General features: G+C 46.7%; 1 protein-coding gene across 1 annotated transcript; it reads right to left on the bottom strand.

Moving 5' to 3' along the window:
• Window positions 1-4,896: 4,896 nt before the first annotated feature.
• On the bottom strand, window positions 4,897-26,072 carry LOC119463764 (histone-lysine N-methyltransferase PRDM9). Its single transcript, XM_049655374.1, has 10 exons — window positions 26,021-26,072; window positions 25,846-25,920; window positions 25,270-25,319; window positions 22,951-23,098; window positions 19,224-19,328; window positions 16,109-16,185; window positions 11,005-11,193; window positions 10,518-10,761; window positions 6,686-6,851; window positions 4,897-5,212 (listed from the first exon to the last, which is right to left on the bottom strand). The coding sequence occupies exons 1-10, from the start codon at window positions 26,070-26,072 to the stop codon at window positions 4,897-4,899; spliced, it is 1,422 nt and encodes a 473-aa protein (XP_049511331.1).
• Window positions 26,073-26,412: the final 340 nt, after the last annotated feature.

Raw genomic sequence — 26,412 nt, forward strand, 5'->3', positions numbered from 1 at the left:
GTGATGGAAGCTCCACTGTCAACCAAAGCGCTGACCTCTTTACCATTTACATGCACCGGAACATACACCAAGTTGGTACGCACTACAAGAAATATTTTGTGTTGTGGTCGCGGTGAGTTGAAATCAGAGGTCTGGTTAGCTGCCTTCGTGCTCTCCTCCTGATATGCGATTTGTTTATTCAGTGGAGCCAGTTCTTCGCGGGATTTCACACTATGTGATTCTGCTCTTCCGTATATCTTGCTGAGACTACCATAAGTGCTCAGAGGTTGCTCAACATTATTACACAACTTCATAATATGCAGTAACTTGATCTTCTGTGTTGTTTGATTTTCCAAGCTGAAAACGACACCGGATGTGTTCCGGAAATCCCAGCATAGTGAGTGGATCCAGTGAAGCCTGGGATAGAGGAGAGTCAGCTAATTGCAGCAGTCCCCATTTCTCAAAGAAAAAAAAAACGGGCAAGTTTGCACTCGGTCGTGCAAAGCTTAGGCTTAGGCTTAGGATCCTCAAGTCTTACTGACTGCTACTTCTAGGTATTAACTTGGTTGCAGTTAACTACGCATGTAGGAATCAGGGTGCTCTTAAGTGATCATGTTCGGAGGTACCTTCCCTTTCGCGACATTTCGCATGACTAGCGCTGGACGCGTCGGCACCTACGAGCGACAGCGTTCCTGGCATGCCACAAATGCAGGAAGGCTAACCAAGGTTGGCACAGTGCCACGAACGCTGTTGCTTGCCGGCGCCGAACGCGTTGGCGACATTTAGAGTGACTAGCGCAGGACGCGTCGGCGCCTACGAGCGACAGCGTTCCTGGCATGCCACAAATACAGGAAAGCTAACCAAGGTTGGCACAGTGCCAAGAATTCTGTTGCTTGTCGACGCCGAATGCGTTGGCGACATTTCGCGTGACTAGCGCTGGAAGCGTCGGCGCCTACGAGCGACAGCGTTCCTGGCATGCCACAAATGCAGGAAGGCTAACCAAGGTTGGCACAGTGCCACGAACACTGTTGCTTGCCGGCGCCTAACGCGTTGGCGACATTTCGAGTGACTAGCGCAGGACGCGTCGGCGCCTACGAGCGACAGCGTTCCTGGCATGCCACAAACGCAGGCAAGTTAACCAAGGTTGGCACAGTGCCAAGAATGCTGTCGCTTGCCGACGCCGAACGCCTTGGCGACATTTCGCGTGACTATAGCGCTAGACGCGTCAGCGCCTAAGAGCGACAGCGTTCCTGGCATGCCACAAACGCAGGCAGGCTAACCAAGGTTGGCACAGTGCCAAGAACGCTGTTGCTTACAGACGCCGAACGCGTTGGAGGCTAGCCGCTCGATATCAGCCAGCATTTTTTTCTCTCCTGGCGGGGGTCCGGAAGGGAGGTAGCTGGCGAAGAGGAGACCGCGTGCGCATGCGCTTGCAGGCGCACGCGGTCCAGGTCCCCGAGGGCCAGCTTGGCCTCCCACGTTTCGAATAGGTGGTCTTGGTTTGCTTGTGGTGCTCGGTTAGCGCCCATTTCCGGCTGCATTTCGCTGTCTTCATGCCACGGGCATTCCAAGAGCAAGTGTGCCAGGATGTCGGGAACGTTGCATAGTGGGCAGAGGTAGCTGTGGAGCGTCGGGTAGAGGCGGTGCATTATAGTTCCGTGAGTGTAAGTATTGCTTTGTAGGCGTCTGAGGACCATCCTTTCTTCTTTGCCGAGGTTTGGGTGCGGTGGAGGGTACACGCGGCGCTCGAGCCTGTAGTGTTGCAATATCGCCGAATAGTTGTTGGGTATGACACTGCCGCGGGTCGGAGAGCGTGTGGGGCGAGGTGAGCCGGGCTGACGTGCTCGCGGGCAGCGGTGTGGGCCGCTTCGTTCCCCTCTAGTCCCTCGTTTCCAGGTACCCACGTTACGCAGGTGTACGGGAGCGGAGTGCTACGTCGTTTTCGTGCCTTGAGTGCATCAGCCGAGATGCGGCCCCTCGAGAAATTTCTACAGGCGGCCTGAGAGTCGGTGAAAATGACTGCTGCGTCTGTGCATGTGGTGGCGAGAGCGGTATAGCCGCTTCTTCCGCCGTTTCCGGATTGCGTGCCTTGACGGTTGCCGATGCTAACTCGCGGCCTCGGTAGTCTAAGACGCTGAGAGCGTACGCGTTACGATTAAGGAGCCTACATGCAAGCGCTAAAACAGCGCTTGCATGTAGGCAAGCGCTAAAACAGCGCTTGCATGTAGGCTCCCTAGTTACGATGCGGATACGTGGCCGCGTCGGTGTAGCGGTCATCTGGGTCTTGCTTGAATCTTCGTTTGATGGCGTTGGCTCTAGCTTGCCTTCTACTCTTGTGGTATATGGGATGCATGTTGCGCGGGGTGGGTGCAATGCAGAGGGACTCTTGAACGTCCGATGGGATTCGTTCTGTCTTGTCCGTGTCTGCGACGTACGTCTCGCTGTAGTTCAGGTGTCGGAGTACTGATCTCCCGGTGGGTGTAAGCTTGAGTCGTTCCAGTTGGCTGTTCTGGTGCGCTTCAGCGAGCTCTTGCCACGTGTGGTGGACGCCCATCTTAAGGAGACGTGTAGTAGAAGCCATGGGGGGGGGGGGGGGGAAGTCCCAGGGCGACTTTGATTGCCTTGCTTATCATGATGTTGATCTTTTCTTACTCTGAGTTCTTTAAAGCCAGGTACCGCATGCCGTATGGGATGCGGCTGGTGAGCAGTGCTTGTATTATTCTTAGCGTGTCTTGCTCCTTGAGGCCGCTTCTTTGGCTTGAGATCCTCTTGACGAGGTGCGTGAGTTGCGAAAAGGTGCGTTGTATTCTTGGTAGGCTGGCCGCTCCGGATCCGTCCTAGTGAATGAGGAGTCCCAGTATTTGTAGTGTATCGACCGAAACAAACTTTTATTGCAACTGCTCGAAAGTGCTTTGCTGGTAATTAGGCTGTAGCTCTCCAAGGTCACACATATCGGCTTTACTTTTTTCTTGTGAATATTGCAAATCATTGATGTTGATTGTACTTTGCTGTGTATGAAAACGCGACAATACCCTAACTAGCGATGCATTTATAAAATTGTTTGTAGCAAATGTGTATTTTTATATGCGCTGTACTGCTGCTACTGCGAGCGATCAGGGACCTGTGTCAGGCGCCCATTGCCTCCCCGCATCATCGGGAAATTATATATAGTTTCAAGAAAAAAAAGTCGCAGTTTCGCCCGAAAGGCGAAGCATCGATTGCGATAGCAAATTAGTAGACAGCTATACGAAATAAGGCTAGTAGTTTTAACGGCCGTATAAAGTGGTAAATATTCGCTTACTAACTAAATAAACAAGCACGGTGTCACGCGCACAGGTAAACATGAACACATCTCGCTCGATGATCGCGGAAACTCGTCAAAACGCTGGAGTGATAAAGCGCACTAGCGGCAGTGAGCAAATTGACCTTCGCGCTGGCTCTCGCTTCAACGCGAACTAAACGTAGAAAGCGTAGCGCATACGAAGCTACTGGCACTCGGCGAATGCAATTTAGCCCATCGCAGATCGCTTCGAAGATGAGGCAACCGCGGGCGCACACTTCGGCCGCGTCGCATATCGCTTTCAAGATAGCCCCGTGAACAGCAGCCGCGGCACTCCCCCCCCCCCCCCTCCCTCGCTTCCTCCCCGTTCCTCGCGCGTGAACGAAGACCGTGCGCTTCCGGCCGCCTTCCTCTCTCGCGTGCGCGAGATTAAGCTGCGGTTGCCGGCTCACTTTATTACGCTTTCACTCGCGCGCACAATGCACGTCGCGCGGCGACGATTTTATCGCCGGTGGACTTTATACCGAACATCACTACGACGGCGACGGCAAAAATGCGCTTAGAGTGTCCATATAATTGCTATTGCAGTGATAAATACAAATAACTCTTCGGGACCTCACCATTTGTGATTGATAAAGAGGTATTGGTCTGTTCAGCATATAGATAACCGACTGACTGCTATAGTAATAACTGACAGATGTAATAGTAAGACTAAATATATACAGGGTCTCCCAACTATCATGCACCAAGATTTTAAAAAAGAGCAATTGCGTTACTGTAAGAAAATCTAGTGCATATTGTTTCCAGTACAGTGGAGTAGCCGCCACAAATTTTTTCATTACTGAAATTTCTTTAAGCAATTGCGCCGCCGTATCTCTGCCTTTATTACCGACGGTCAAGTTTATACGTCTCATTGTCATCAGATATTGCTCTCTGTCATCACTGAAACGTAATTCGCGATTTCTTTGTGCAGTCAAATTTCTAGTTATTCGCGAAGTCATACGTAAGATATATAAGATGTGCCACATAGCGCGTCAGGGCATTCACCCTATACACCATACTACATCTCATTCACTCCATATTGGGTAAACATCCGCGTAGGTATATTCATTTTCTCTATCGAAGAAACCCACGGCGTGGCACCGGTTGGAATTCCCATTCCATTTCAATAGTACACAGCTGCCTCTGTGAACGAGAGTTCTTGGTTGCTGTGGAGCTTAGCAAGCCAGCCAACTTGCAGAGCTGCGGATTCGGAAGAGAGAAGTTGTCCTCTACGCAAGAGTATAGCTTGGAGCTTCCCTTCCCTTCCGAGAAACCCTTCACGGATTTTCTCGGAAGGAAAGGCTAAAGCAAAAAAAAAAAAAGTCTTGGTCTACTGGTGCGATTTCTTTCATACACTGCAAGGCTTTGACTTATTTATTTTATTGCGAAATTCGTATAGTGCTTCCATGTAGCTCCGCACTTTACAAAACTGACAGAAGGGGAGGTGGGAACCATTTTTCTCTGAGCTTGAGAAAATTCCTTCTCATTAAGGATGTCCGCGATAGCTATATTTACATAAAACTGCCGAAAGTGAAGTTATATATTACTTCACTTTCGTACCGCGTTACTTGTTTCGCGCAATGTCTTGTGTCGTCCTACCGGTCGTCGTCGTATTCATCGTTGTGACGAGCGCGCACGTGGCGTCTGAGGTCGCTGATGTTCCCACAACCCTTGCCGCAGTGCGGGCAGCGAAGCGGGCAATGGCGGCCGTGGACGACCTGCTCGTGTCGTTTGGCAGCGCCGCGCCGTGCGAATCTCTTCCCGCACTCAGAGCAGGCGTGCGGCCTCTCCCCCGTGTGCACTAGCAGGTGTCTGCTAAAACTCCATCTCCTGTTGAATCCTCTGTCGCAGACGTGGCACACAAACGGCCGCTCGCCCGTGTGTATTGTCTCATGTTTGGTGACATGGTCCCTGCGAAGGTGGTGGGGTTGAAAAAGAAAGTGAACTGCAGAGCTGCATTTTGATGCTGGCAGCTAGTAGAATTATCCTGCCACATTTGCACCACATCCGATATTGCGGTTTAAGATGGCATAAATTAAACAAGTTCCACCTGTTACTCCGGGTTTCTCGCACTCAGAAAAAAAAAGAAGAGGAAAACGAGAAAAATAATGAAATGAGATTGTGGAGGTGCTATGCAGACGAAGGATTTCTGGAGAGCCTACATGTTTTCTTTTGTACACATGAACTTGTCTCTATTCGGGTAAATAGAAAATAGTAATACGCGAAATTCTATTTCAAGTGCGCGCGGAATACATCGCATACCGTTTAGAAAAATGCTAACTTTCACGTGTACATAAATCAGAGTTTAAAATTAATCTAATGACGAAAGTGAGCATTATTTGGAGTAAAATTTACAGAGTCAACAATATATCGGTGGTACTGTGTGTCACCGTAAATCGTGTACATGGCGCCTATATTGCTCAAGCGGAGTGCTCGCTTCTGTAAATTTTAATAGCACTGGTACCTGTAGAGCTTACGAAAAATAACCAGAATCTCCAACCTTTGCGATTATCTTGCGTTTCTTTCCGTCTTTCTTTCTTTCTTTTTTGGTGATGAGAGCCGCTTAGCTATATAAATAAATAAAAAAATAGCAATAAAAAGTTCTTTAAGAGTAAGCGTGCAGTGTATGGCTACGCTTCGATTTGTCTATTCAGGTATGAACTCAACAATATCTCCTCTTTACCATCGCCTAGTAGACTCCCACAAAACTTTCTGCATCTAAATGAACAGATAATGTTGTGTCGAATAATGTGTAACAAATTTCATGCCTGTTTCTTGCAAGAAAGCTCCAAATATTTAAGGCATGCCGTGCGATCTTGCAAACTACCATGCTTACAATTTTGTTACTTTCGTTTAGAGCGAAGAAACCATATATTTTAGAATTTTTCACGAGTTAAAGTGTCACGGCAGCTAAACTAATATGCTAAGGAAGCGGTTTTCATGCGAAACAAATGACCCTGCAGTGTTAAATTTCACAGCACAGATTGAAATTTCTTTATTTATGGAACGCTCCGAAAGCTGGCGCGTGCTCGAATATCGCAGGTAGTTTTATGAAGCACTAGTGTTTATGTTCAAGCCAGTATGTCACCGCTGCTCAGTATCTGTGCGCATAGTTTCCAACCTCCCTCTATTATAGGCTGCAACGACGGTCGCACGCTGCCCACATTCAAGGTCTAATTTCACCAGTAGGCGTCTCTCTACGCTTTCGTATATATGCCAGAATAATTGATGAAGTATGCCTACAACACAAGCATGTATGACATTCGTGCATTCGAAACATACGATAGTGTAAACAAGGGAATACTTATTTCTCACCAGCCGGCGAATAACGCCCAACAAGACACACAGCAACATGTATCAAGGGCCTGCCACATCATCGCTCACCTTCTATTGCTGGAGTAAGGGCAGTGGGCGCATTGGTGCTTTCCTTGGGGCCTTTGCGTGTGCTTGCGTCGCCGGTGGTGGTCCAGCAACTGCTTCACGGTGAACTGATCGCCGCATTCCTCGCAGGAGAAGACCTCACGTGGAGCAGCGACCTCCACCTCGGCCGCTGAAGGCCGGCAAACGAAGAAACAAATATGGTAAATTACTATATATGACCGAGGTACATATTAAAAGTTATGTATATCTTTTTTTATTCATTTCTTTTTTAGGGGTGTTCTGTGCGGAATGTGAAATAAAAATGCTGGCTCTCCCGTAATAAAGAGTAGATGTAAGCTAGAAATGGCTACAGTTTGGTGTCTTTTGTTGCCTGTGGTGCAGCCACCTTCAACCGCTTTTCTTCTTCCAACATTGCAGTGCGCTCAGCGTCTGCCGCTACTTTTTATTCGTGTCGCCGACCACTCACGACTTACGGACCACCAGCGTTCAAAAGAGCGCAGGCAACCCTGTCTCAGAGCCAGAAGATGAAAATGAAGTGTATATGGCGCCCTGTATCTGCCTTTTGAACGTCGCATTAGAAATGACAAATAAACCTGCAGCGTATACTAAACATTACAGCTTGAGAGATATTGTTAACAAACATTAGGAAGAGATCGGAAGCAATGTTTTTTTAACTTGTTCGGGCAGTAACTAGCGTATGTAATGCGGTCCTGTACAAAGGGTTGGGGGCCAGAGACCTTTTGACTGGGCCCCCCGATATTCTCGTTTGAGTGCCCGGATAACGGCTCTGGCTTTTGGCTCAAGGTCACTTGAAGGTTGCCGACAACGGGAGCTAAAAGAATGTCATGCTTAATATCAACCGTACAGTACAAAATAAGGTGACTCCGCGGCTAAAGGCAATGCTATCGCAGTCACGTGGCTGGGCCCTCGGAGCCGCCATACAGGCAACACAACTACAATGTCGGTTCCTAGACAGCGTACGGTAGCAGATAAAAAATTGCGGCAGAACTAATGTCACGAACCCTGTCGACAGTAAGTGGATTAGCATTCGAGCAATGTAGTAACGCACCGTATTTCTGAAGTCATGTCTACTTAACCACTGTGGTTGTCCTGCTGACACTTCCGTTGGTTCGGCTATGTGGGACATTCTCCGGTATCAGCCCACTTTGTTGTGGCACTCGCTTGACAAGGTCGCACATGAGCGGGTTGGTACGATGACTGCACGACGACGAAGCACTGACGACTATGGAATGACATCGATGGAACGAAAAGGGTGGTACGACGACTATCAGGCGGCGATCCTGAAGTGGTTCCGATGGTATAACGACGCCAGCTTGACGTCGATTTAGTTAGGGTAATGCGTCGACGAAGAGTGTATGACCACGATGGAGCAACGATGTCTGTACTACGACGACAACGGAATCGTGCAGCTGGAATGACAACGGCATGACGACGGCGCTATGGCGAGAGTCCGATGAAAAAGCTGAAATGACGACGATGCGACAACCAAGGACACATATAGTGGCCCAAGCTGGTAGGCAACTTGCGCCACTGGAAAAGCGTGACTGAGGTTGATGCTGCGACGCTAGCGACTTGCTTTCTGAGACACTGTGGCGTCTCTGTTATCTCGGAGCCATTAAGGCGTGAACTGCTGACACCTTTACGCAGAACGCGCGAGCAAAACGCGTGTTAATGGTGCAGCGTCTCACTGCAGCAAAGCACGAAGTTCCGAGTGTCGCGTCTAAAGTAAAACTCGCGAGGTGAGGAAGAAAGACTGGCTGAAAGGCGACTACCACCTTCCTCTCCCACCGGCACAGTCTCCCGAAACCTTTACAGGAGAGGGTGGCAGGACAAAAGGTGGACTGTCCTTAATCCCAAGCTCTCCATCACAGCAGCTAAACCAGGTTTCAGATGTCACAAAGCTTTCGCGCGACGAATAGACATATAATGGCATTCGGCGACGAGCACGTCTTGCTACATAGTTTGTGCGACAACAAACGCCTTTTGCATCGGCGTCTTTGTGTTGGCGGTGAAAGGCCAACCTCGAAAAGTGCCTAATTGGTCATAGAAAGCTATCCGGTGTAATGTACAATGGGGCACTTTGTTGACATTCCAGAGTCAAGAACCCAAAATGCTGTTAGCGGACCTGATACCGGCTGTCCCATCTATATGTTGCCAAGAATTTAAAGATAACGGAGGAATTCTGCGCGAACGGCGCTCACATTTAGTTAAAGGGCGTTGTTTGTCCTATAGAGGAGAGTATTGTCGTTCTTGCAAAAATATCCAGTTATAAGCTTTACTTAGCCAACTTTTACCTAACTATACAGAACTGGTAAGGCGTGAATTCAAAATCTGGAGAGAATTTCGAGAAACAGAACAAATAACAAAAGCACTAAAGCCATACAAGGTTGTCTTGTGTAGTCCTTTATCCCCTAAAGTTTCCTACGCAATCTACTAGGGATAATTTTGGCGCTACGATCTTTCTGCTGCTACGAAAATTATGGTTATCGCATGCATCTGTCCAAGGAGGTTCATTTTTTTAAAACCTCCTTGCATTTGTCTAATGTTCGTTTTGATCCAAACGTTCTTGTGAAGTGATTTGTTACGTTTTATATTTCCACAATTCCAAGCTCTCATAGGCATACATAAGCAAGCAAGGCAACTGGTCTCTGAGTATAAGAGTAATTGTTGGTCATTGTGGTATTTGTGCCGCAATGTGTTGCTGCAGTGATCAGTTTGCAAAGCTACAAAGTCGTCTGAAAGCAGAAGGACGAGGTACACGCAAATTCATTGCTGTCCATCATTACCATCGTTCGCATTATGTGTGCGTGCAGCATGCTTCAGGGCACTAATGTCGCTACGCGCCAGTGACTGTTCACGTGACATGTTTTCAAATGTCGCGCACTTTCTTTGCCGCCTGGAGAAAAAGACACCGCAGCTGTCACTACGGGAACTAATTATTCGAATATGTCTTAATACACTGTTCAAATTCTACATTGAAGGTCTTGCGTTTAAAACAACAGTTGAGAAGTAAGTTAAACAAAGAATAAGAATTATTCAGCTAAGGTTATCGCAAAACTATTCTAACTTGTTCAAGAGGTCACTGAACAATACTAAGTGGGTTGCATTCTCGCAACGCGCACCCAGATTTTGTAAGTCTGGGCGCGAATTAGCTGAAGCACCGGGTATTTACGTAACTTAAACCAAGAATTTAGAATTTAATAAGTGTTACGTATATGATCTTTGGGAAATTAGACCGACAACATTATGTCTGTAGTCGTCCAGATTACTCGCCCGATTTTTAAATGTGATTATCAAACTTTTAGGCATTCATTTTGAGTCATAAGTCTGAGCGGAGAAGCCGTACAGCCTGCTCACAAACACGCACTGAATCTGATTGCACTTCTTTTTCCCTAGCTTGAATTTACTTGTGTCCTATCTACTGTTCACGGCTGGCCAGTCAATGTAATAACCATGAGCATAGTGCTGCTCGGAGAACTTAAGAATTGCAATAGAGCCATTGCGATATCCCGGCCGAGGCCTCAGAAACAATTTCGTTGGATGCTATGTAATCTTCTCTGAAACTTTACCACTTAAGCCTTCTGTCCGAAAATGTATATTAAATAACTTGCATTTTCCAATTAACATATTTAGCTAAAAACATCACTTCTGAAAAACCTATAGGTAGCCCTCCTCGTAAAAAATAGTAATCTCAGAATGACCAAGAACAACGATTAGGGTAATCTTATTTACCCAGAAAAAAACGAACAAGTTTACGGAAAGGCTCGGTTCGAGTTACATCAAACAGCCGGTATTCAAACGAACGACTACGCACCTTGGTCTTGTGCCCCGGCATTGCCGATGAGACCCAGCTGCCTGGCGAAATCGTCCCCGTACCAGACGAGCAGCTCCTCTGCGGCGTTCACCACTTTGCACGTGCGGTAGTACACGGCTCCCTGGCGCACAAACGCCGCCAGGTTCTGCTGACTTTGCTCTGGAGCACAGTTAACGTAGCGCATCCAGTTGGAACGGTCCAGGGGCCGGCCGTCCACCAGGATCACTCGACCGTTCTCACGGATCTGGAAGGGGCCACAACGCACGAGTGGTCTAAATCTAGCTATGATCAACTCTCAGCCGACGGCGCTGCACAAGACACAGCACAAAAGGACGAGACACGACACTGTGTGTCTAGTTCCTTCCTTCCGTCTTGTTGAGTTATACGTAGAGTCGACAGCTTATCATTACACTCGTTGCACTAGTATCTATCGGGTGCCTGTGATTGGCTCGGTACGCTGACGCGTGGGATCACACAAAACACGCACCTCCCAGATGTAGCCGTTTGCTGCGCTGCTGTCGTCCACCTTGACGCCCTCGTACGGCCCAAAGCACAACCTCTTGGGCAGCCGCTTCAAGGTGAACACGCCGTACTGAGCGCCTTTGATGGTTGAACGGCGCACAGACAACCCCTCGGGCACGGTCTTATTCGCGCGCTGGGGGTCACCCAGAGGAACCTGCAATGAATACATAGACAGTATATCCCAGTCGTGGCCATATACTATATAACGTACGTATATCGCCCGGGAACAGCTGTTTATGGTAGGGCTTAGTTGGTTCTGCTTCGCAGTGCCTATAGAGCCGGCAGATCCCAGCCATAGCCTTGACAAACGTCATTCAGGTAGCGTTTCTAACTACTTTTGTCACGACGTATTTGTGACGAGATATAGCGGTGCATCTCCACAATTGAGGGGCTTGCAGCGTGTAAAACCCTAAACATCGCACAGTCGAAGTATAATACTTACCCGCCGAACACGGGATGATTCGTAAAGACCTGCAGTGACGAGAACGAAATGTAGCTCTTTGAGAAACCTGCCTTTCACTGGTGACTGTACGGAACGTAAACAGCAAGACAAACTGAAGCTTTTACGAAACCCTTGTCCTTCACGGTTGAAACGTCATCATCACATCATCACCAGCCTAGTTTTATGTCCACTGCAGGACGAAGGCCTCTCCCTGCGATCTCCAACTATCGCTGTCTGGCGCTAGCTGACCCCAATTTTCACCTGCAATTTTCCTAACTTCATCACTCCACCTAGTTTTCTGCCGTCCTCGACTGCGTTTCTCTTCTCTTGGCACCTATTCTATAACTCTAATGTTCCACCGGTTATCTACCCTACTTATTACATGGCTTGCCCAGCTCCATTTCTTTATTTTAATGTCAACTAGAATATCCGCAATGCCCGCTTGCTCTCTGATCCACACCGCTCTCTTCCTGTCTCTTAACGTTACGCCTAAAGTTTTATGTTCCATTGCCCTTTGCGTAGTCCTTAACGTGTTCTCAAACTTCTTTGTCAACCTCCAAGTTTCTGCCTCATATGTTATCAGCGGACAGTCAGCAGGATGTTAACAGGATCGCCAGTCAGCCTCCAGAGTCTGTAAAGAAATACGTTTATCTAGATCAATTATCACAGGGGACCCTGATCACGAGAAAGAAATTTACAGAAGAATAAAATTGGGTTAGAATGCACACGGCAGGCATTACCAAATCCTGACTGGGAGCTTGCCACTGTCGTTGAAAACAAAAGTGTACAATCACTGCATTCTACCGGTGCTATCATATGGGGCATAAACTTGGAGGTTAACAAAGAAGCTCGAGAACAAGTTAAGGACCGCACAAAGAGCGATGGAACGAAATATGTTAGGCCTAATGTTAAGAGACAGGAAGAGAGCGGTGTAGAGCAGAGTGCAAAGGAAAAAAAACCGATATTGTAATTGATATTAAGAGAAAAAAGTGGAGCTGGGCAGGTCATGTAATGCGTAGGATGGAGAACCGGTGGACCATTAGAGTTACACAATGGATACCAAGAGAAGCGAAGCGCAGTCGAGGCCGGCAGAAAACTAGGTGGGGTGATGAAGTTAGGAAATTTGCAGGCGCATGTTGGAATCAGCTAGCGGAAGACAGGGGTAATTGGAGATCGCAGGGGAGATCGAGGCCTTCGTCCTGCAGTGGACATAAATATAGGCTGATGATGATGATGTTAGAAGCGGTAGAAAGCAATGATTATAAACTTTTCTTTTCAGTAACAGTGGTAAGTTCCCAGTAAGGTTTTCGTAATGCCTGCCGTATGCACTCCAACCCATTTTTATTCTTCTGTGAGTTTCCTTCTCGTGATCAGGGTCCCCTGTGAGTAATTGACCTAGATAAAGAGACTCCTGCACAGACTCTAGAGGCTGATTGTTCCCTTGTCAGGCTATTGAACATTATTTTTCTCTTCTGATTATTATTTTTCAACCCCACTCTTACACTTTCTCGGTTAAGGTCCTCAATCATATGTTGTAATTCGTCCCCGGTGTTGGTGAACAGGACAATGTCATCTGCAAACCTAGGGTTACTGAGTTATTCGCCGTTGATCCTCACTCCTAAGCCTTCCCAGTCTAATGGCTTGAATACTTCTAAGCATGCAGTGAATAGCATTGGAAAGATTGTGTCTCACTGCCTGACCCCTTTCTTGATATGTGACGTTCTACTTTTCTTGTGCATATTAAAGGTAGCTGTGGAATCATTGCAGATATTTCCCAAGATATTCACGTATGCCTCCTGTACTCCTTGATTACGCAATGCCTCTATGACTGCTGGTATCTCTACTGAATGAAATGCGTTTTCATAATCGATAAAAGTCATATAGAGAGGTTGATTGTACTCCCCAGATTTCTTGATTACCTGATTCAAGACATAGATATGATCCACCGCAGAATATCTCTTCCTGAAGCCAGGTGAACGAGGCGCCAACGCCGCACCAAATTCCAAAGCCGACTTATTAGCTTCCGAAAATAAACCCACGAAAGCAAAGATAATTAATAATGGGCCCTCTTGTGCACCAACGAACGCCGGTTGTGGTCCAAAGACCGAGTCAGAGCATAGAGTTGTCAAAACAAAACAAAATATATTCTTCAAATAAGACAGTTTCACACCAACATCGCACTTTAGCTGGGTACATCACAATACAATTCAGATGGGTATTAACAAAACACAGGAAAATAATTAACGACAAGCCCTAAGAGTCCAACACGTAAAGTACAGAATGAAATGCAGACGATCGATGAACTCGTTGACTATAGCTTGCCGGGGAATCCCCTACTTCTGCAGACGGTCAGTCTTCACTCACATCTCTTCACCGGCGCGGTCTAATCCCCCTTCTGATTCCCGCACGGAGCGTTTATAGATTTCGCCGGGTGTTCTGGAACCTTCGGTCGGAGTTAGTATCCCGTAGCATGAACAAAGCCTGGGAATCTTCTAGTCGTTTCTCGCATCTTCGACCGCGGCCGTCGGAGCGTCGTTGAGGAGGGTGGTGACTCAAGCGTGGCCACGCGCTCACTCTCTCTCTCTCGTTACCGTCGCCTTCGTGTAACTTGTCGATGCTTCTAGACTCCGTTGGTCGCGTCGGCTGTTTGAGAAGCATGCGCTCTCCCCCTCTGTTGAAGCTGCCGCGGGGCCGGCGTGCTTCTTTCGCTGGATTGCGGGACACACGGCGCGCGCTTAGATTATGCGCTCTTTTGTGACACTGTTTTCTTGGTTGACTCATGTCAAGTGTTGCCCTGATTCTATTGGAAACTAACTTGGTGAATATTGGCACATGCCGTCACATATGAGCCATCTGCTGTGGCACGTACACGCTTGGGGGTTGGAGAAGAGAACGTTCTTCTTTTTGGTCTGGTTCCAGTTAAGACGTGGACTTCTGGCTGGCTCTGTTGTTTCACCCGCGACATTACTGGTGGAGATGCTGGGTAAATGCACCTTCGCTCCTAAGTTTCCGCCGTCACTGCTAGCACCTCACAGACAGCCACAGCTCCCACAGCAAGAAGCAGCCGCCGCCTGCAAGGACTACCACCCGAATTCGTCTACCACCCGAAAACAACAATGTCAACGACCACTACAAACCAGGCGAGCCAAACCCACGATGCCCAGTATTCTCTCTCGCATGTTTTTCATGCGCCACAGACGCCCAGACCGTTCCACGGAGACACTTTTGAAGATGTTGAAGACTGGCTGGACCACTTCGATCGCGTTGCCAGCATCAACGAGTGGGATGATGTTCGCAAGCTGCGGAGAGTTTACTTCGCGCTAGAAGACTCTGCGAAGACATGGTATGAGAACCATGAGGGTTCCTTTGCGACATGGCACGAGTTTAGCCGACAGCTCCACGATGCGTACCGCAACGCCGAAAGAAAGGAGAGAGCTGCTTCTAGGAATCAGCGGTCCAACGAGAGAGTCTCGATGTTTGTCGAGGACATGCTTCGTCTTTTTTATATTTTATACAGTAATTTATACAGTACTGAAAGCAATCTAATGGGTCTATAATTAGTAAGTTCTTTAACGTGTCCCTTCTTACGGATTAGTGTAATGTTGAGATTGATCCAGTTCTTTGGTATACTTGAAGTCATGAGGCATTGCATATAAAGTGCGGCAAGCTTCTCAAGCATGATGTCTCCGCCATCATTGATTAAATCGGTCACGTCTTCCCAAGGAGGTTTAAACCTCCTTGTGTCTTCCAAAGCCCTTCTAACTTCATCGCTAGTTATAGGGTATTTCTCGATTATGAGGTTACACACACGTTCGGCTGCGACGGAGAAAACGACGTCAGTAGACGATATGCCCGCAGTCCGCCGTTGTCGCTTGCGATCGATATCTTAAGTTTGCTCGGCGGCGTGGTTAGCAGCATTCGCCGCCATAGCCACCTGAGATTCTTCGAAATAAATTGCTTTAAAATTAAATCTGCCCGTTACGTAAGACAATTAATGGCTCATGCCCGCTTAAGCAATGGTTCATACCTCCTGAACGAGGCCTCCCCATTAAGACGACAGAAGAGAAATGAAATTCTACGCTAGAATGATGAGCGGCAACGCAGCCAGCTGTGGAATAAGACGACGACGCTAGAGCCAATGCTTATGATGATAGCTTTCTGTACACAGCCGATTTCGCCTAGCCATATACGATTTCGCCTAGACATATATAAAGCTTCGCCTTAAAAACATAGAGGCGCCGACACCTGTAATGCAGCAGCACAGAGCGAGAAACAATGATCGTCAGGTTTTCAGGATGATCGAGTGAAGCATCAAAGTATATCGAGCATCCATCCTCGAACACTGCGTGCCTTTACAGCAGCAGTGGCTTCGTGTTTGAAAGCGCGTCTCTTCTATACTGGAGGTTGTTCTAAACTATATAACTGCATGCCAGTGGTTATCCACTGGTGTAAATCTGAGTATACGAACGCACAACCAGCACGGCACTCGCCTTGGAACTCCCGCCGAAACTCCTCAACCACAACGGTCCACCCGTCCATGAAAAAAGTACCGCGACTATGAACACACAGACGCCAAACTCTCGTGTTAAGTAACAAGACTATAATAACATCAGGGCGCTTCACTTACCGGAGTGTCCTTCACTTGCATTAGGGGTCCATGGACGGGACAGTCTCCCGGGTAGTCCATCTTGCAGTCATCACAAACTGAAAGTGGAAAAGTGCAAAGCCGTGTTGGGTTGCAGCTACGGCTAAGAACTCATGTCATTTGTGCTGGTGATAAATTGTTCTCTTTTGGCAAAAATACCTCCACAATTTATAAACATTGATTATGGCCCAAGTAGGGGGTCTCGGTTAAATCATATGCGTCACGTCAGCGTCAGCGTACCTCGCACCATCGAAAAACGTTGCTTGCCTACTTGCCTGCTACGTCACCTTACAAAAAAGAGTGAGTGTTAGAAGGTGGCCTATTTTCACTCGTATCACCTTGATCCGCCACTGTCATTAGTTAAAAGAAAATAGGCTTAAACTAGCAGATGATTATTTGTTAAAGCTCTCTAACTCCATTCGTAGACAACAATACGTTCCAAGCCGAAACATGGAAGGCCCAACTTCTTTTTTTTTTTTAATTTGGCCCCTAACCGCGCGGCATCTGTGACATCATACTGACATAATGGTGCACACTCCTAATGCGCATGGCTGCTTTCTTGTCGAGGAACTCCCCAAAATATGCCACACTCAGCCTTTGCATACATTTGAATGTAGCTTTTATCCCTCTTTTTGTCAGCATATTGGTAGACAGCTACCGCCGAGCAGACTCTCTGAAAATCGAATACGTATTGATGAGGTGGTGGGTGACATACAAGGGGAGTCGCTCCCTGTACCTCATTTTTGCATTCTCCACTCCGGTTGTGGCCATGAACGGGAGTGCACTTTCAAACGTATTTATCCAAACTTGGCTAACCTATGTCTGTTTACCACTGAAGGTCACCGTTGCACCGGGCGGTGCAATGAAAAATTTTGAAGCCTGTATAGAGCAACTCCCCAATTCATTACTGTTTTAAACTATTTCGTGCATTTAGTTTGAGGGAGTAGTTTGCGAACAGCAGAAAATTGCAAGTTGAAAAATCATGTGCATGTCCATTATTCTGCTACCTCCCACTGAAATAAACACTCGCGCGTGAAAAAGAAAGACACAATGTGTAAGCGTGTGTGAGCATGTGCGTGTGTTTGTGTACGCGTACGTGCGCGTGAGTGTTTTTAAAATGCTCGGCAGAACCTATTTCACCATGACTGTCGATGGCACTGCGTATAGCATTGTATCAATATATCGACACATAGTATCGCCACCGTCAAATGAGTTACGTATGAGTCCTGCTACGGAACTCATCTTTCTCGCTTCACTAAGTACCCTCGGCGCCTCCTAGTGACGCCGCCGTGAAGCCTGCGCATGGCGTCCGAAATGCATTGCGCGCCGGGCTCCCCTCTCTCGCCTTGATGATGATGATTATGTTTTATTGAAATCCCATTTGAGACGGGGAGGTGACAAACGGTCACCTAGCCTGCTTCAATTATCAGGTATGCTGTGCACGTTTTTTTTTTTATTCTAGCATTTCTGTATACATTTCCTTAATCTTTCTCTTTTGTTAATTAAGAACTTCTCTATCTGCCTCATACCACTACCTATTCCTGTAACAGATCCCATCGTATCATTTTTTCTCTGATTTCTTCCATCGATACTCTAAGCGTCTCTTGCTTATCTCTACTGCTCACGGGTTGAAGCTTCCGTCCACTTTAAATCCTAGTGCTTCTGGCTTACGGGTCTCACTGTGCGAATCCCTTGGCATTCCATTAGGATGTACAGAGTGGTCTTCTGAGTTTCGCTGCAGTATATACATGCCTCATCTAGTTCCGAATATTTGCTCCGGTATGTTTTTGTCATTGGGCAACCGGCTCGAGCCTCCTACGTATCGAGCCTCCTACGTATCGGCAACCGGCTCGAGCCTCCGGTTGCCCAATGACAAGAAGTGCATTTGCGTTACCGGCTCGAGCCGCTAACACAAAGGCACTGCCCTTTGTGTTATCGCGCAGATTTTCCCTTCAAATTCCTTTCTTCTCATGCTTGTAAATCTCCGTGGTCCTTTTTGATGCCATTCTCTGCATCCAATTCACTGTCTTTGTTTCTCTAGCTTTCTTTCTGATGACTCCTGGTTCTCTAGTTACACTTTCAATTAACCTGTACTATAGGTTGCCAACTTTCTTGACAGGCCTGTTCCTCTATTCTGTATCTACGCTTTTTAGGTACAGATACTTGTGCAGTTTAGCCGCCCATTTATTTTCATCCATGTTCTCGAGTCTTTCTTCAAAACTAATATTGCCCTGCGCTTCTCTGACGTCAAAAGAGGCCCAACACATGTCACCCTGCACTGCCGCTCTTTTTTCTAGACGTGCAGCGCCATCTAGTGGCACTGCCGAGAAGTCCGGGCGTGGCCTCCGAGACGAGAAGCGTGGCGCGTGCGAACGCTGAGAATCGTTCCCTCGCTTGCCGCAAACTCAGAGGCACATACACAGTCATCCAACTTGACGAGAGGTTTGTTGAAAAGCGGGACATACCCTGTGCATTTGTGGAGCAATCTGCTAAAACACACGGTTGCTGTCCCTAGGGAACCCTTGCGACGTGGGTTAAATTCCGCCCAGCATGGGTAAACTTTAAAGGATTTTTTTTCTTTTATTTATTGTAGAGTGACACAAACCTACTGGCACATAACCAGTGACCCAATTTCGTATCAAAGAGATTTTTAATGACCAGCACAGAGCGATAGGCACATACTGAGTACTTTCGTTATATATATATATATATATATATGTGTGTGTGTGTGTGTGTGTGTGTGTGTGTGTGTGTGTGTGTGTGTGTGTGTGTGTGTGTGTGTGTGTGTGTGTGTGTGTGTGTGTGTGACGTAAAAGAGGTTGGTTGAAGAGCGCCTCATATTTACACATTGTCACATACTCAGTGGCAAGTTATTCCAATGGTTGCTTTCGACTCTGTTGCCTCAGCACATCAGCCCGATGCTCTAATCATTCCATCATGGACTACACAGTGCCCCAGGATGGCGAGAAAACGGTTAGATGGATAGACAGATAAATGTATAGATAGATACATAGATAGATAGATGTATAGATACGGAAATGTCCGTGAAGTACCTTAAGAATGATAATGGAATAAAATACGCGATAGGCTTGCTTACACAGGTACTCTTCGTCCGGTCCCTCTACGCATTCCATGTAGTTAACTTCCTTCCGTTGCTGTCTAGGGTAGCGGATATCGCCGGGAGAAACGCTGCCTGTAGAAGCTGCAATGAATCGAATATTATAAGGGTGTAGGAAGTTTTTCTCTTTTTTTTCAGTGTAAGGTCGCCCGCCATAATTTTGAGTACATTCATAAAATACAAACAAGTTGCAAGCTCCTTATGAACATTATGCGCGCAGGTGTGAATGTTTTCATCCGTAAGCCCACATACAATTCAAAGATACGCTTATGTAGCACGTACTCTAAAGCAAATATCTAATGATGACTTAGGCAATTTATCGTTAAATGACTGATCGTTTTTATTTGTTACGCAACTGATATTTGTTTCAAGTGGTTCTTTAGAAATTAGTCAATTTCCTTAATACCGCATATGAAACGTGGATAATATGCACAACGATATCAAAATAAGCAGCTGGTATGACAGCTAGCTAGCTGTGTGGTATATGCGTCTGTGCTTTATATATATATATATATATATATATATTATATATATATATATATATATATATAGAAAAATCAGAAGCACAAGCACAACTTCGCTGTTATCTTCGCTTTATTTACCCAACCCGACCCTGAAAATAGTCGGTCGAAACTGTGTGGTAAATAAACCTAAGATAACCGCGCAGTTGTGCGTCTGATTTTTCTAAATACGCTTGGCCCATTGAAGAATCCAGTTACTACTATATATATATAATATAATATATATATATATATATAGTAGTAACTACTATATATAGTATATATATATATATATATATATATATATATATATATATATATATATATATAAGGTAAAAGAAGTGCAGGCACACGTAGAAAAACAAAAACATTTCAATTCCGACGTTTCGGCCGGGGTCCGGCCTTCATCAAGAGTGCGATTGCAAGCACACACAGCTCAATTTATAGATTTTCTCTGTGACCAAAAAAAGAAAAAAAAGGAAGAAGAAGAAAGGTACCGTCTATGACCACAGGCACGCGTGACGTCACTAAATCTACACGTGCCTGTGGTCGTAGACGGTATCTTTCTTCGATCCCGCGACCTCGTCGCGGGATCGAATCCTGGTCACGGCGGCCGCATTTCGATGGGGGCGAAATGCGAAAACACCCGTGTGCTTAGATTTAGGTGCACGTTAAAGAACCCCAGGTGGTCTAAATTTCCGGGAGTCCCCCACTATACGGCGTGCCTCATAATCAGATCGTGGTTTTGGCACGTAAAACCCCATAATTTAGTTCTTTAACTTTGTGATGTAAGGCTTCATCAATAAATCGCCCAAGCAATCAATCAATTTTGCGGCGTCAAAGTGGCGCCGCTTCAGCTGAACAAACTCACAGAATTTCTTGTCGATTGATTCTTCGTCGCTGTCACGGCTGGGACGCTTGTAGCCAGCGTCACTTGCCACTGCGCCTGCAATGAAGCGCGTACTTGGAATTATTACTATGCAGGTAAACTTAGTGTTTTCGCACGACAGTATGCCATTACTCCGATACAGCCACTGTCTAGCACGGCTGTACGCCAGTTTTGAGCGTGCCAGCTTAGTTATGCCGCGAATGCACCTATCATAGTTTAGCTGCGCAAGCTCGATAGGTGGCAGACACTGTAGTGGTATGTTAAAACACTTCTGGATTCTGTTAGTATTGCACCAACTCTCGCACACTGTAACCTCTGTCTACACAGCCGCATACTTCACAGGAGAATGCAGATTTTAAGTTAATAAAAAGGGCAGAAGATCTAGACAAGTTTGATTCTTTATATAGCGAAGTTTTGTGTGAGTGCAGAAAGAGTCGAAACACGAGTTAGTGTTTCGGAAGACTTTATTCAGGCATTATAGAGAGGCTAATGCAATGCCCCCGTCGCGGACGCACGAAGGCGAGCTTTCTGGCTCTTTTTTTCTTTCCTCAGGACGCCCGCCGCCGCCACTGCCGCGGATGCGCCGAGGCGAGCGTCATCTAGTGGTGGTGCAAGTGACCTAGTGGCGATGTCGCGCGCGTTCTCCGCTGTCGTTGGTTGGCCTATTTTGCTAAAGAGTAACCATGAATCAGCCATGGTCACGAAAATATAGCGAGGGTCGCAAAGAAAAGCTTTTAAAAAGTGGTTGTACAAGGGATTTAGCAAGCTGGAGCCAACGTCTCGACAAAGGAACTTGTCATCGTCAGGGCAGCCGAAGTGTCTCGAAAGTCTTATTTTGCAACGTTAAAGCGAATAGCTTGTTTTAATTGGCTCTTACCCCGTTTCCCGTGGTCGATTGGAATTTGTCCGCTGACAGAACGAGGAGAAGGGTGTGACGAAGGCGAGGCCAGTGCCCACTATAAAGTAGATCAACGGAGCTGTATCTGTGGACATCGTTGGGTGGTCAGAGAGCTTGGTCGCGTTCGGCGCTGAACTGCAGGCTACTACAACTCATTGACATGTTCGCAGGTGCTAGAATGCGTCGTTGGGTCCAAAGGTTTATATCGTCTTTGCTGCGGTCGACGGTGACGCTGTGTCACGTTTCTTCGCGGCCTATCCGAACTATGGTAGAGCATGTTTTTCTTTGTGTTTTTTTTTTGCCAACGTGCTCTGAGCATTATTTGTCGAGGTGCGCCGTTTCGTCTTGCCCACTCATCACAGCTTCGTTTGCGGATTTTCACGTCATCGTCGTCACGCTGTCATACGCCGTTCACCGAAACATGTCGACGATAATTTATGCCGCCATCATCGAACACCTTTATCGCCATCAGCAGTATAGTTTGGAATTATCGCCAGTGTGTCCATTTCATTTCTGTGGCCAGTCGAACGCTTAAATAGAAAATCGTGTTCGATGGTTTCTGCTGAATACTTCTGTACATGTGTTCGCCAACTGTGAACATTATACAAGAAGATAACTCGCTAGACGTCTGTTCATATCTTCATAATCATCATCATCATCAGCCTATATTTATGTCAACTGCAGGACGAAGGCCTCTCCCTGCGATCTCCAATTACCCATGTCTTTCGCTAGCGTCATATATCTGGTATAAATCAAATGCAGCCGCTTTTACGAGAACCCGGCATGCTTGTGGGTTGAGCGAGAGGTCAAATATGTTTCCGGAACAACCACACCATAATAAATCAACACCATAAATCACACTGCAGCTTCACGCCATAACTTCAGCTCACATGTGTTGATGTAGATGAAGATCATGTTGATTCCTTTCCAACTCACTGCTTCACTTCGTCCTCTTTGTCTTCCTATTTAACGACCTCTGTAAACATCTATGTAAACCTAACCTAACCTAAAATAACCAATGTAATCCGTAACAATACTGGTATTCACAGTTTGTGTGAAAATTGGGTTGGGAGAATGAAGTCCCGTCCCTGTTAGCATGTGTATTGACAAACTGAGGCCGAACTACAGATTAACTATTATGTTGTATAGGACCTGAGAAGGGGCTTACGGAAGCAAGTTCCCATCTCTCAGACAGGCGGTGTTGCTGGTTTACGTAGTCCTTCTCGACAAACGCCTTGTGTACGAGTGGTGCGTGATCGCCTTGGACAGCACATAGGCCCACAGACACATGCAGATGCGCTATATATTTGCAAAGTTTCCAGATCTTAGAAAAACCCAATGCCCTTTCGCCGCAAGCAATGCACTACAAAAGCCTTTCAGAAGCGTCGATCTCTAAGCGCTGCTAAGGGGAATACTTACTCTTGTGGTCGGTTGCAGCGCCAGCGGCGAGCTGCTTGTTGTCCGCGACGACGGCTTGGTCTTTGACGGGAGCCATCCACGTCTGCTTGCGTGGAGCGAGTTTTATTGCACCGCTGTTTTCTTTGCCCTTGGCGTCAGTTTTTGGTGGCTATTATTAAGCAGAAAAAATTACTATGAATAATAATAGGAAGCAACACCTATACTAACGTAAGTATTGCATATCAACAAAAGGAGACACTCGAGCGATGTCTTCTTAAAGTGGTAGTAAAATGCAGGCCAGTGGAGGGGAGCACAGGGCAGTCATATTCAAAGGGGTCATCGGAGTTGAAAGATGTTCTACATTGCATATCTCTGCTACAAAACACCAGCGTTTCAGATTCGTATTCACGCAATAATTATACATGTGGCACTTCCCGCTACCAAATAAGGCTGCTCTCAACATTTGCGGACGAGGATGCGACCTTTACACCTTTCCTCCGTTTACGTATACAACATGCTGCAGCATCTGTTTCTCGTAATGTTGAGATCAGGCGCAGAAGGAAGGTCCTGCATCATGTGCCCTCATGTACGCTTGCAACAGACCAGCGTGAGTGATGGCGACGTCCAAGAAATAGTGCTCTGGTTGGAAATGCAGTTGCCCGGCGTATGTGTCTTGGTGATGCGCCGGACTTGTGCGCACGTCACACGTGGGCGTATAGTTCACTGTGCTGCAATCTGTATTGTATTGTCCAATAAGCAGTTAATAAGTAGAACGTATAATTTCATGAGCTCATTGCACTGCATGTCTGATGAACTTGTCGGATTCCCATTAAATATGTGTGCTTAAATCGTTGCATATTCTACACATCTTTTGTTTCTTCCACTTGCCTCTGCCAGTGAGACATGCATCATTGTAAATAAATAAATAAATAAATAAATAAATAAATAAATAAAGTCGCAGTTTCATCCGAAAGGTGAAGCGTTGATGGCGATATCAATGTATCATACGACTACACAAAGTAAGGTTCGTAGTCTTATTAGCCGTATAAACTGCAGTAAACGATCGCTTACCTATTAAATTATAAAACATGATGTCAGTTAAGTGCGCAGAAGCAAGCACTAACAGATCTCACTGGAGGACCGCGAACACTCGCTGTCACAACGCTGCCATAATCTAAGAACCAGCAGCGGGGAGCGAACGATTCGTGCTGCCTGTTGCTTCAACGCGTCTCCAAAAGTTGAGATTATGCCACCTCCAACTAAATAGGCTCCCGGGAAGACAGCGCACATGAAGCGACCAGCCATCTATGGTATCCCAGTGTTTTGCACCTGAATCTGATTACCTCCTAGATAGGGCGCGCGGGTTACGATGCGCTCAGGCGCGTGGACAGCCATGAGGAGTCACGTCCGGACTAGAGGAGGAGACGAACGCCCGCCTGGACCCCTCCCCTTCCCCACCGCAAGCTTGTTCATCACGTGACCTCGTGTTCGACTTCAGCCCTGCGCGTTTGCTCACGTGACATCCAGCGTTGGGCAGGCGGAATGACGGTGCGCATTAAGTCACCGTTATTCTCGACTCACCCTCTCCCGATTTCTCTCCCACACAATTAAGGCATATGGCGTGGGACGCGATCTTACCGCACTTCGACTTTATAAGGAAGCTCACAGCGACGCCGACGGCGAGAATTCGCCTTGGGTGTCCCTACAATAACAATTAAAAGAAATATCTCATCTCCTTTTCTCTTCCCGCATAAGCGGATAATACAGGCCAGAAACAAAGCTCCTTTCGCGCCTGACGTCTCCGCGCCTTTCTTTCATTAAGGTTTGCGGTTTGGTAAGCTTATGTTATAGGCATTAAGCGAATAAACTTTAAGGACAAAAATATGAAACTGCGTGACATTTCATGCAGACAATTTCCATTCACCTTACAGCAGAATTCTTTCAAATGGAGTGATTTTGAACGCTTGAAAAAACAAACTTTGGAGTGTGCGCCCTCGTCCGAACATCGAGCCTGAGACCACCGCCTTTCCATGGCAGGCGCGCTGTAATCTGAGTTACCCAGAGTCTTCATAACTGTAAGCTCCCCCCCCCTCCCTCTAGCGCAATTCCCAATAAACCAAGAAAGATGCCTTTCATTGTCTGCGAACAACTGTGGTTCTTCCGAAGAAATTGATTAATGATCGACGCTTCAAGCTTGCAGTGCTTTCGCTTGTCATAAAATTTGACAGATCTTCACTTTGGAACACGACGTGGTTTACAGGGTGGCTGACCTTCAAGTTATTTGCAAACAGTTCATCGCCAAACAGCCGGAGAAAACGCGCTCAAGAACTGTCTCCCTACCTTTGCGGTGTTGGCTGGCTTCTTCGGCTGTGGCTGTTCGCTGCGCGATTCTGGAACAAGACAATCGTATCACGAGACAGCAAAAGCACAGGCGGCATTTGCACAGTGTTTAGCGCTGCATCTTCGTCCTTTTGTTACGTTATATTTGTATTTACACGTGGGCCCCTGGAGATATGTCCTATGACAGGTGTTGCCACAGCGAAAGGAAAAAAGGTTAACTGTACATGGTACAGTGGATGTCCAAATGATAACCAGTGGATGTAATTGCGGTCAGGTAGAAATAGATTTAATCAAGAGAGGAAAGATTTGCCACGGTCGTGATTACAGGTCAATTATTTACACGAAGCCCGTAGAGGTTCTTCATCAAACCAAAATAAATAATTAAATCTATAAAATCCCCGTAGCATATGAAATGTTTGCTCTAATCAGTGTGGACAAACTTCCTAAGTGCCCGCAGGGAATTTGCGGGCGACATGCTAGAAACGCATCGGTGGCAAGTTCTCATCACGTGCGCTATAGTTCACAATGCACATTCACACTTTCAAAGAACAGGAACACACGAGATAAAATACCCACGAGCGCTGTTCTTGGAAACGGGTTTTGGTGCCACCGGCTTGGGCTTCATAAATTCCGGCACGGCCGGTCGAAGATCTGAAATGTTCAATGTTACGAGTAAAAAAAGAAAAATGGAGAAGACTAGAGTTCCAAACATGGCATTCCATGGGGAGGAAGCTCCTTAGAGTTCGCTTACCTAACGCGGCCATGTAGTTCCTTTTGATGTTCCCGTCATCTCTGCCCGGCATCTCTGCTCCCTCTTGGTTAGTGAAGTAGCCGCGGACTTGGCACAAATATTCGTTTTCGCTCATTTTAATTCACAGATCTAAAACGTGCAGCGCACGGAAAAAGAACTCCGACCACCGACGGGAACCTTCTTGAAAGTATCGTCTGCTCGGAGGTTTCTCCGTTCGTGCTAAAAACATAACACCGATAATCACATCTCTACTAAACAAAATGTGTTCTTAGGTTTCCCACAGATACCTCCTTTAACAATTATATAATCTAATGTTTTAAAAATTGTTAGCGCTAAGTACTTCGCATTGTGGCCGCTAGGGCAGGATTGGAAGAAAACCAAAACGCGGCAGT

This window comes from Dermacentor silvarum, chromosome 9 (assembly GCF_013339745.2).
Source record: "Dermacentor silvarum isolate Dsil-2018 chromosome 9, BIME_Dsil_1.4, whole genome shotgun sequence".
Taxonomy (NCBI): domain Eukaryota; kingdom Metazoa; phylum Arthropoda; class Arachnida; order Ixodida; family Ixodidae; genus Dermacentor; species Dermacentor silvarum.

Coding starts and splice junctions, on each gene's coding strand:
- LOC119463764 (XM_049655374.1), bottom strand. CDS start 26,072: ATGCCGGGCAGAGATGACGGGAACATCAAAAGGAACTACATGGCCGCG. Junction 10,762..11,004: donor CAAACGGCTACATCTGGGAG/GTGCGTGTTTTG, acceptor GGCCCCTTCCAG/ATCCGTGAGAACGGTCGAGT. Junction 5,213..6,685: donor CCTTACTCCAGCAATAGAAG/GTGAGCGATGAT, acceptor CCACCTTCGCAG/GGACCATGTCACCAAACATG.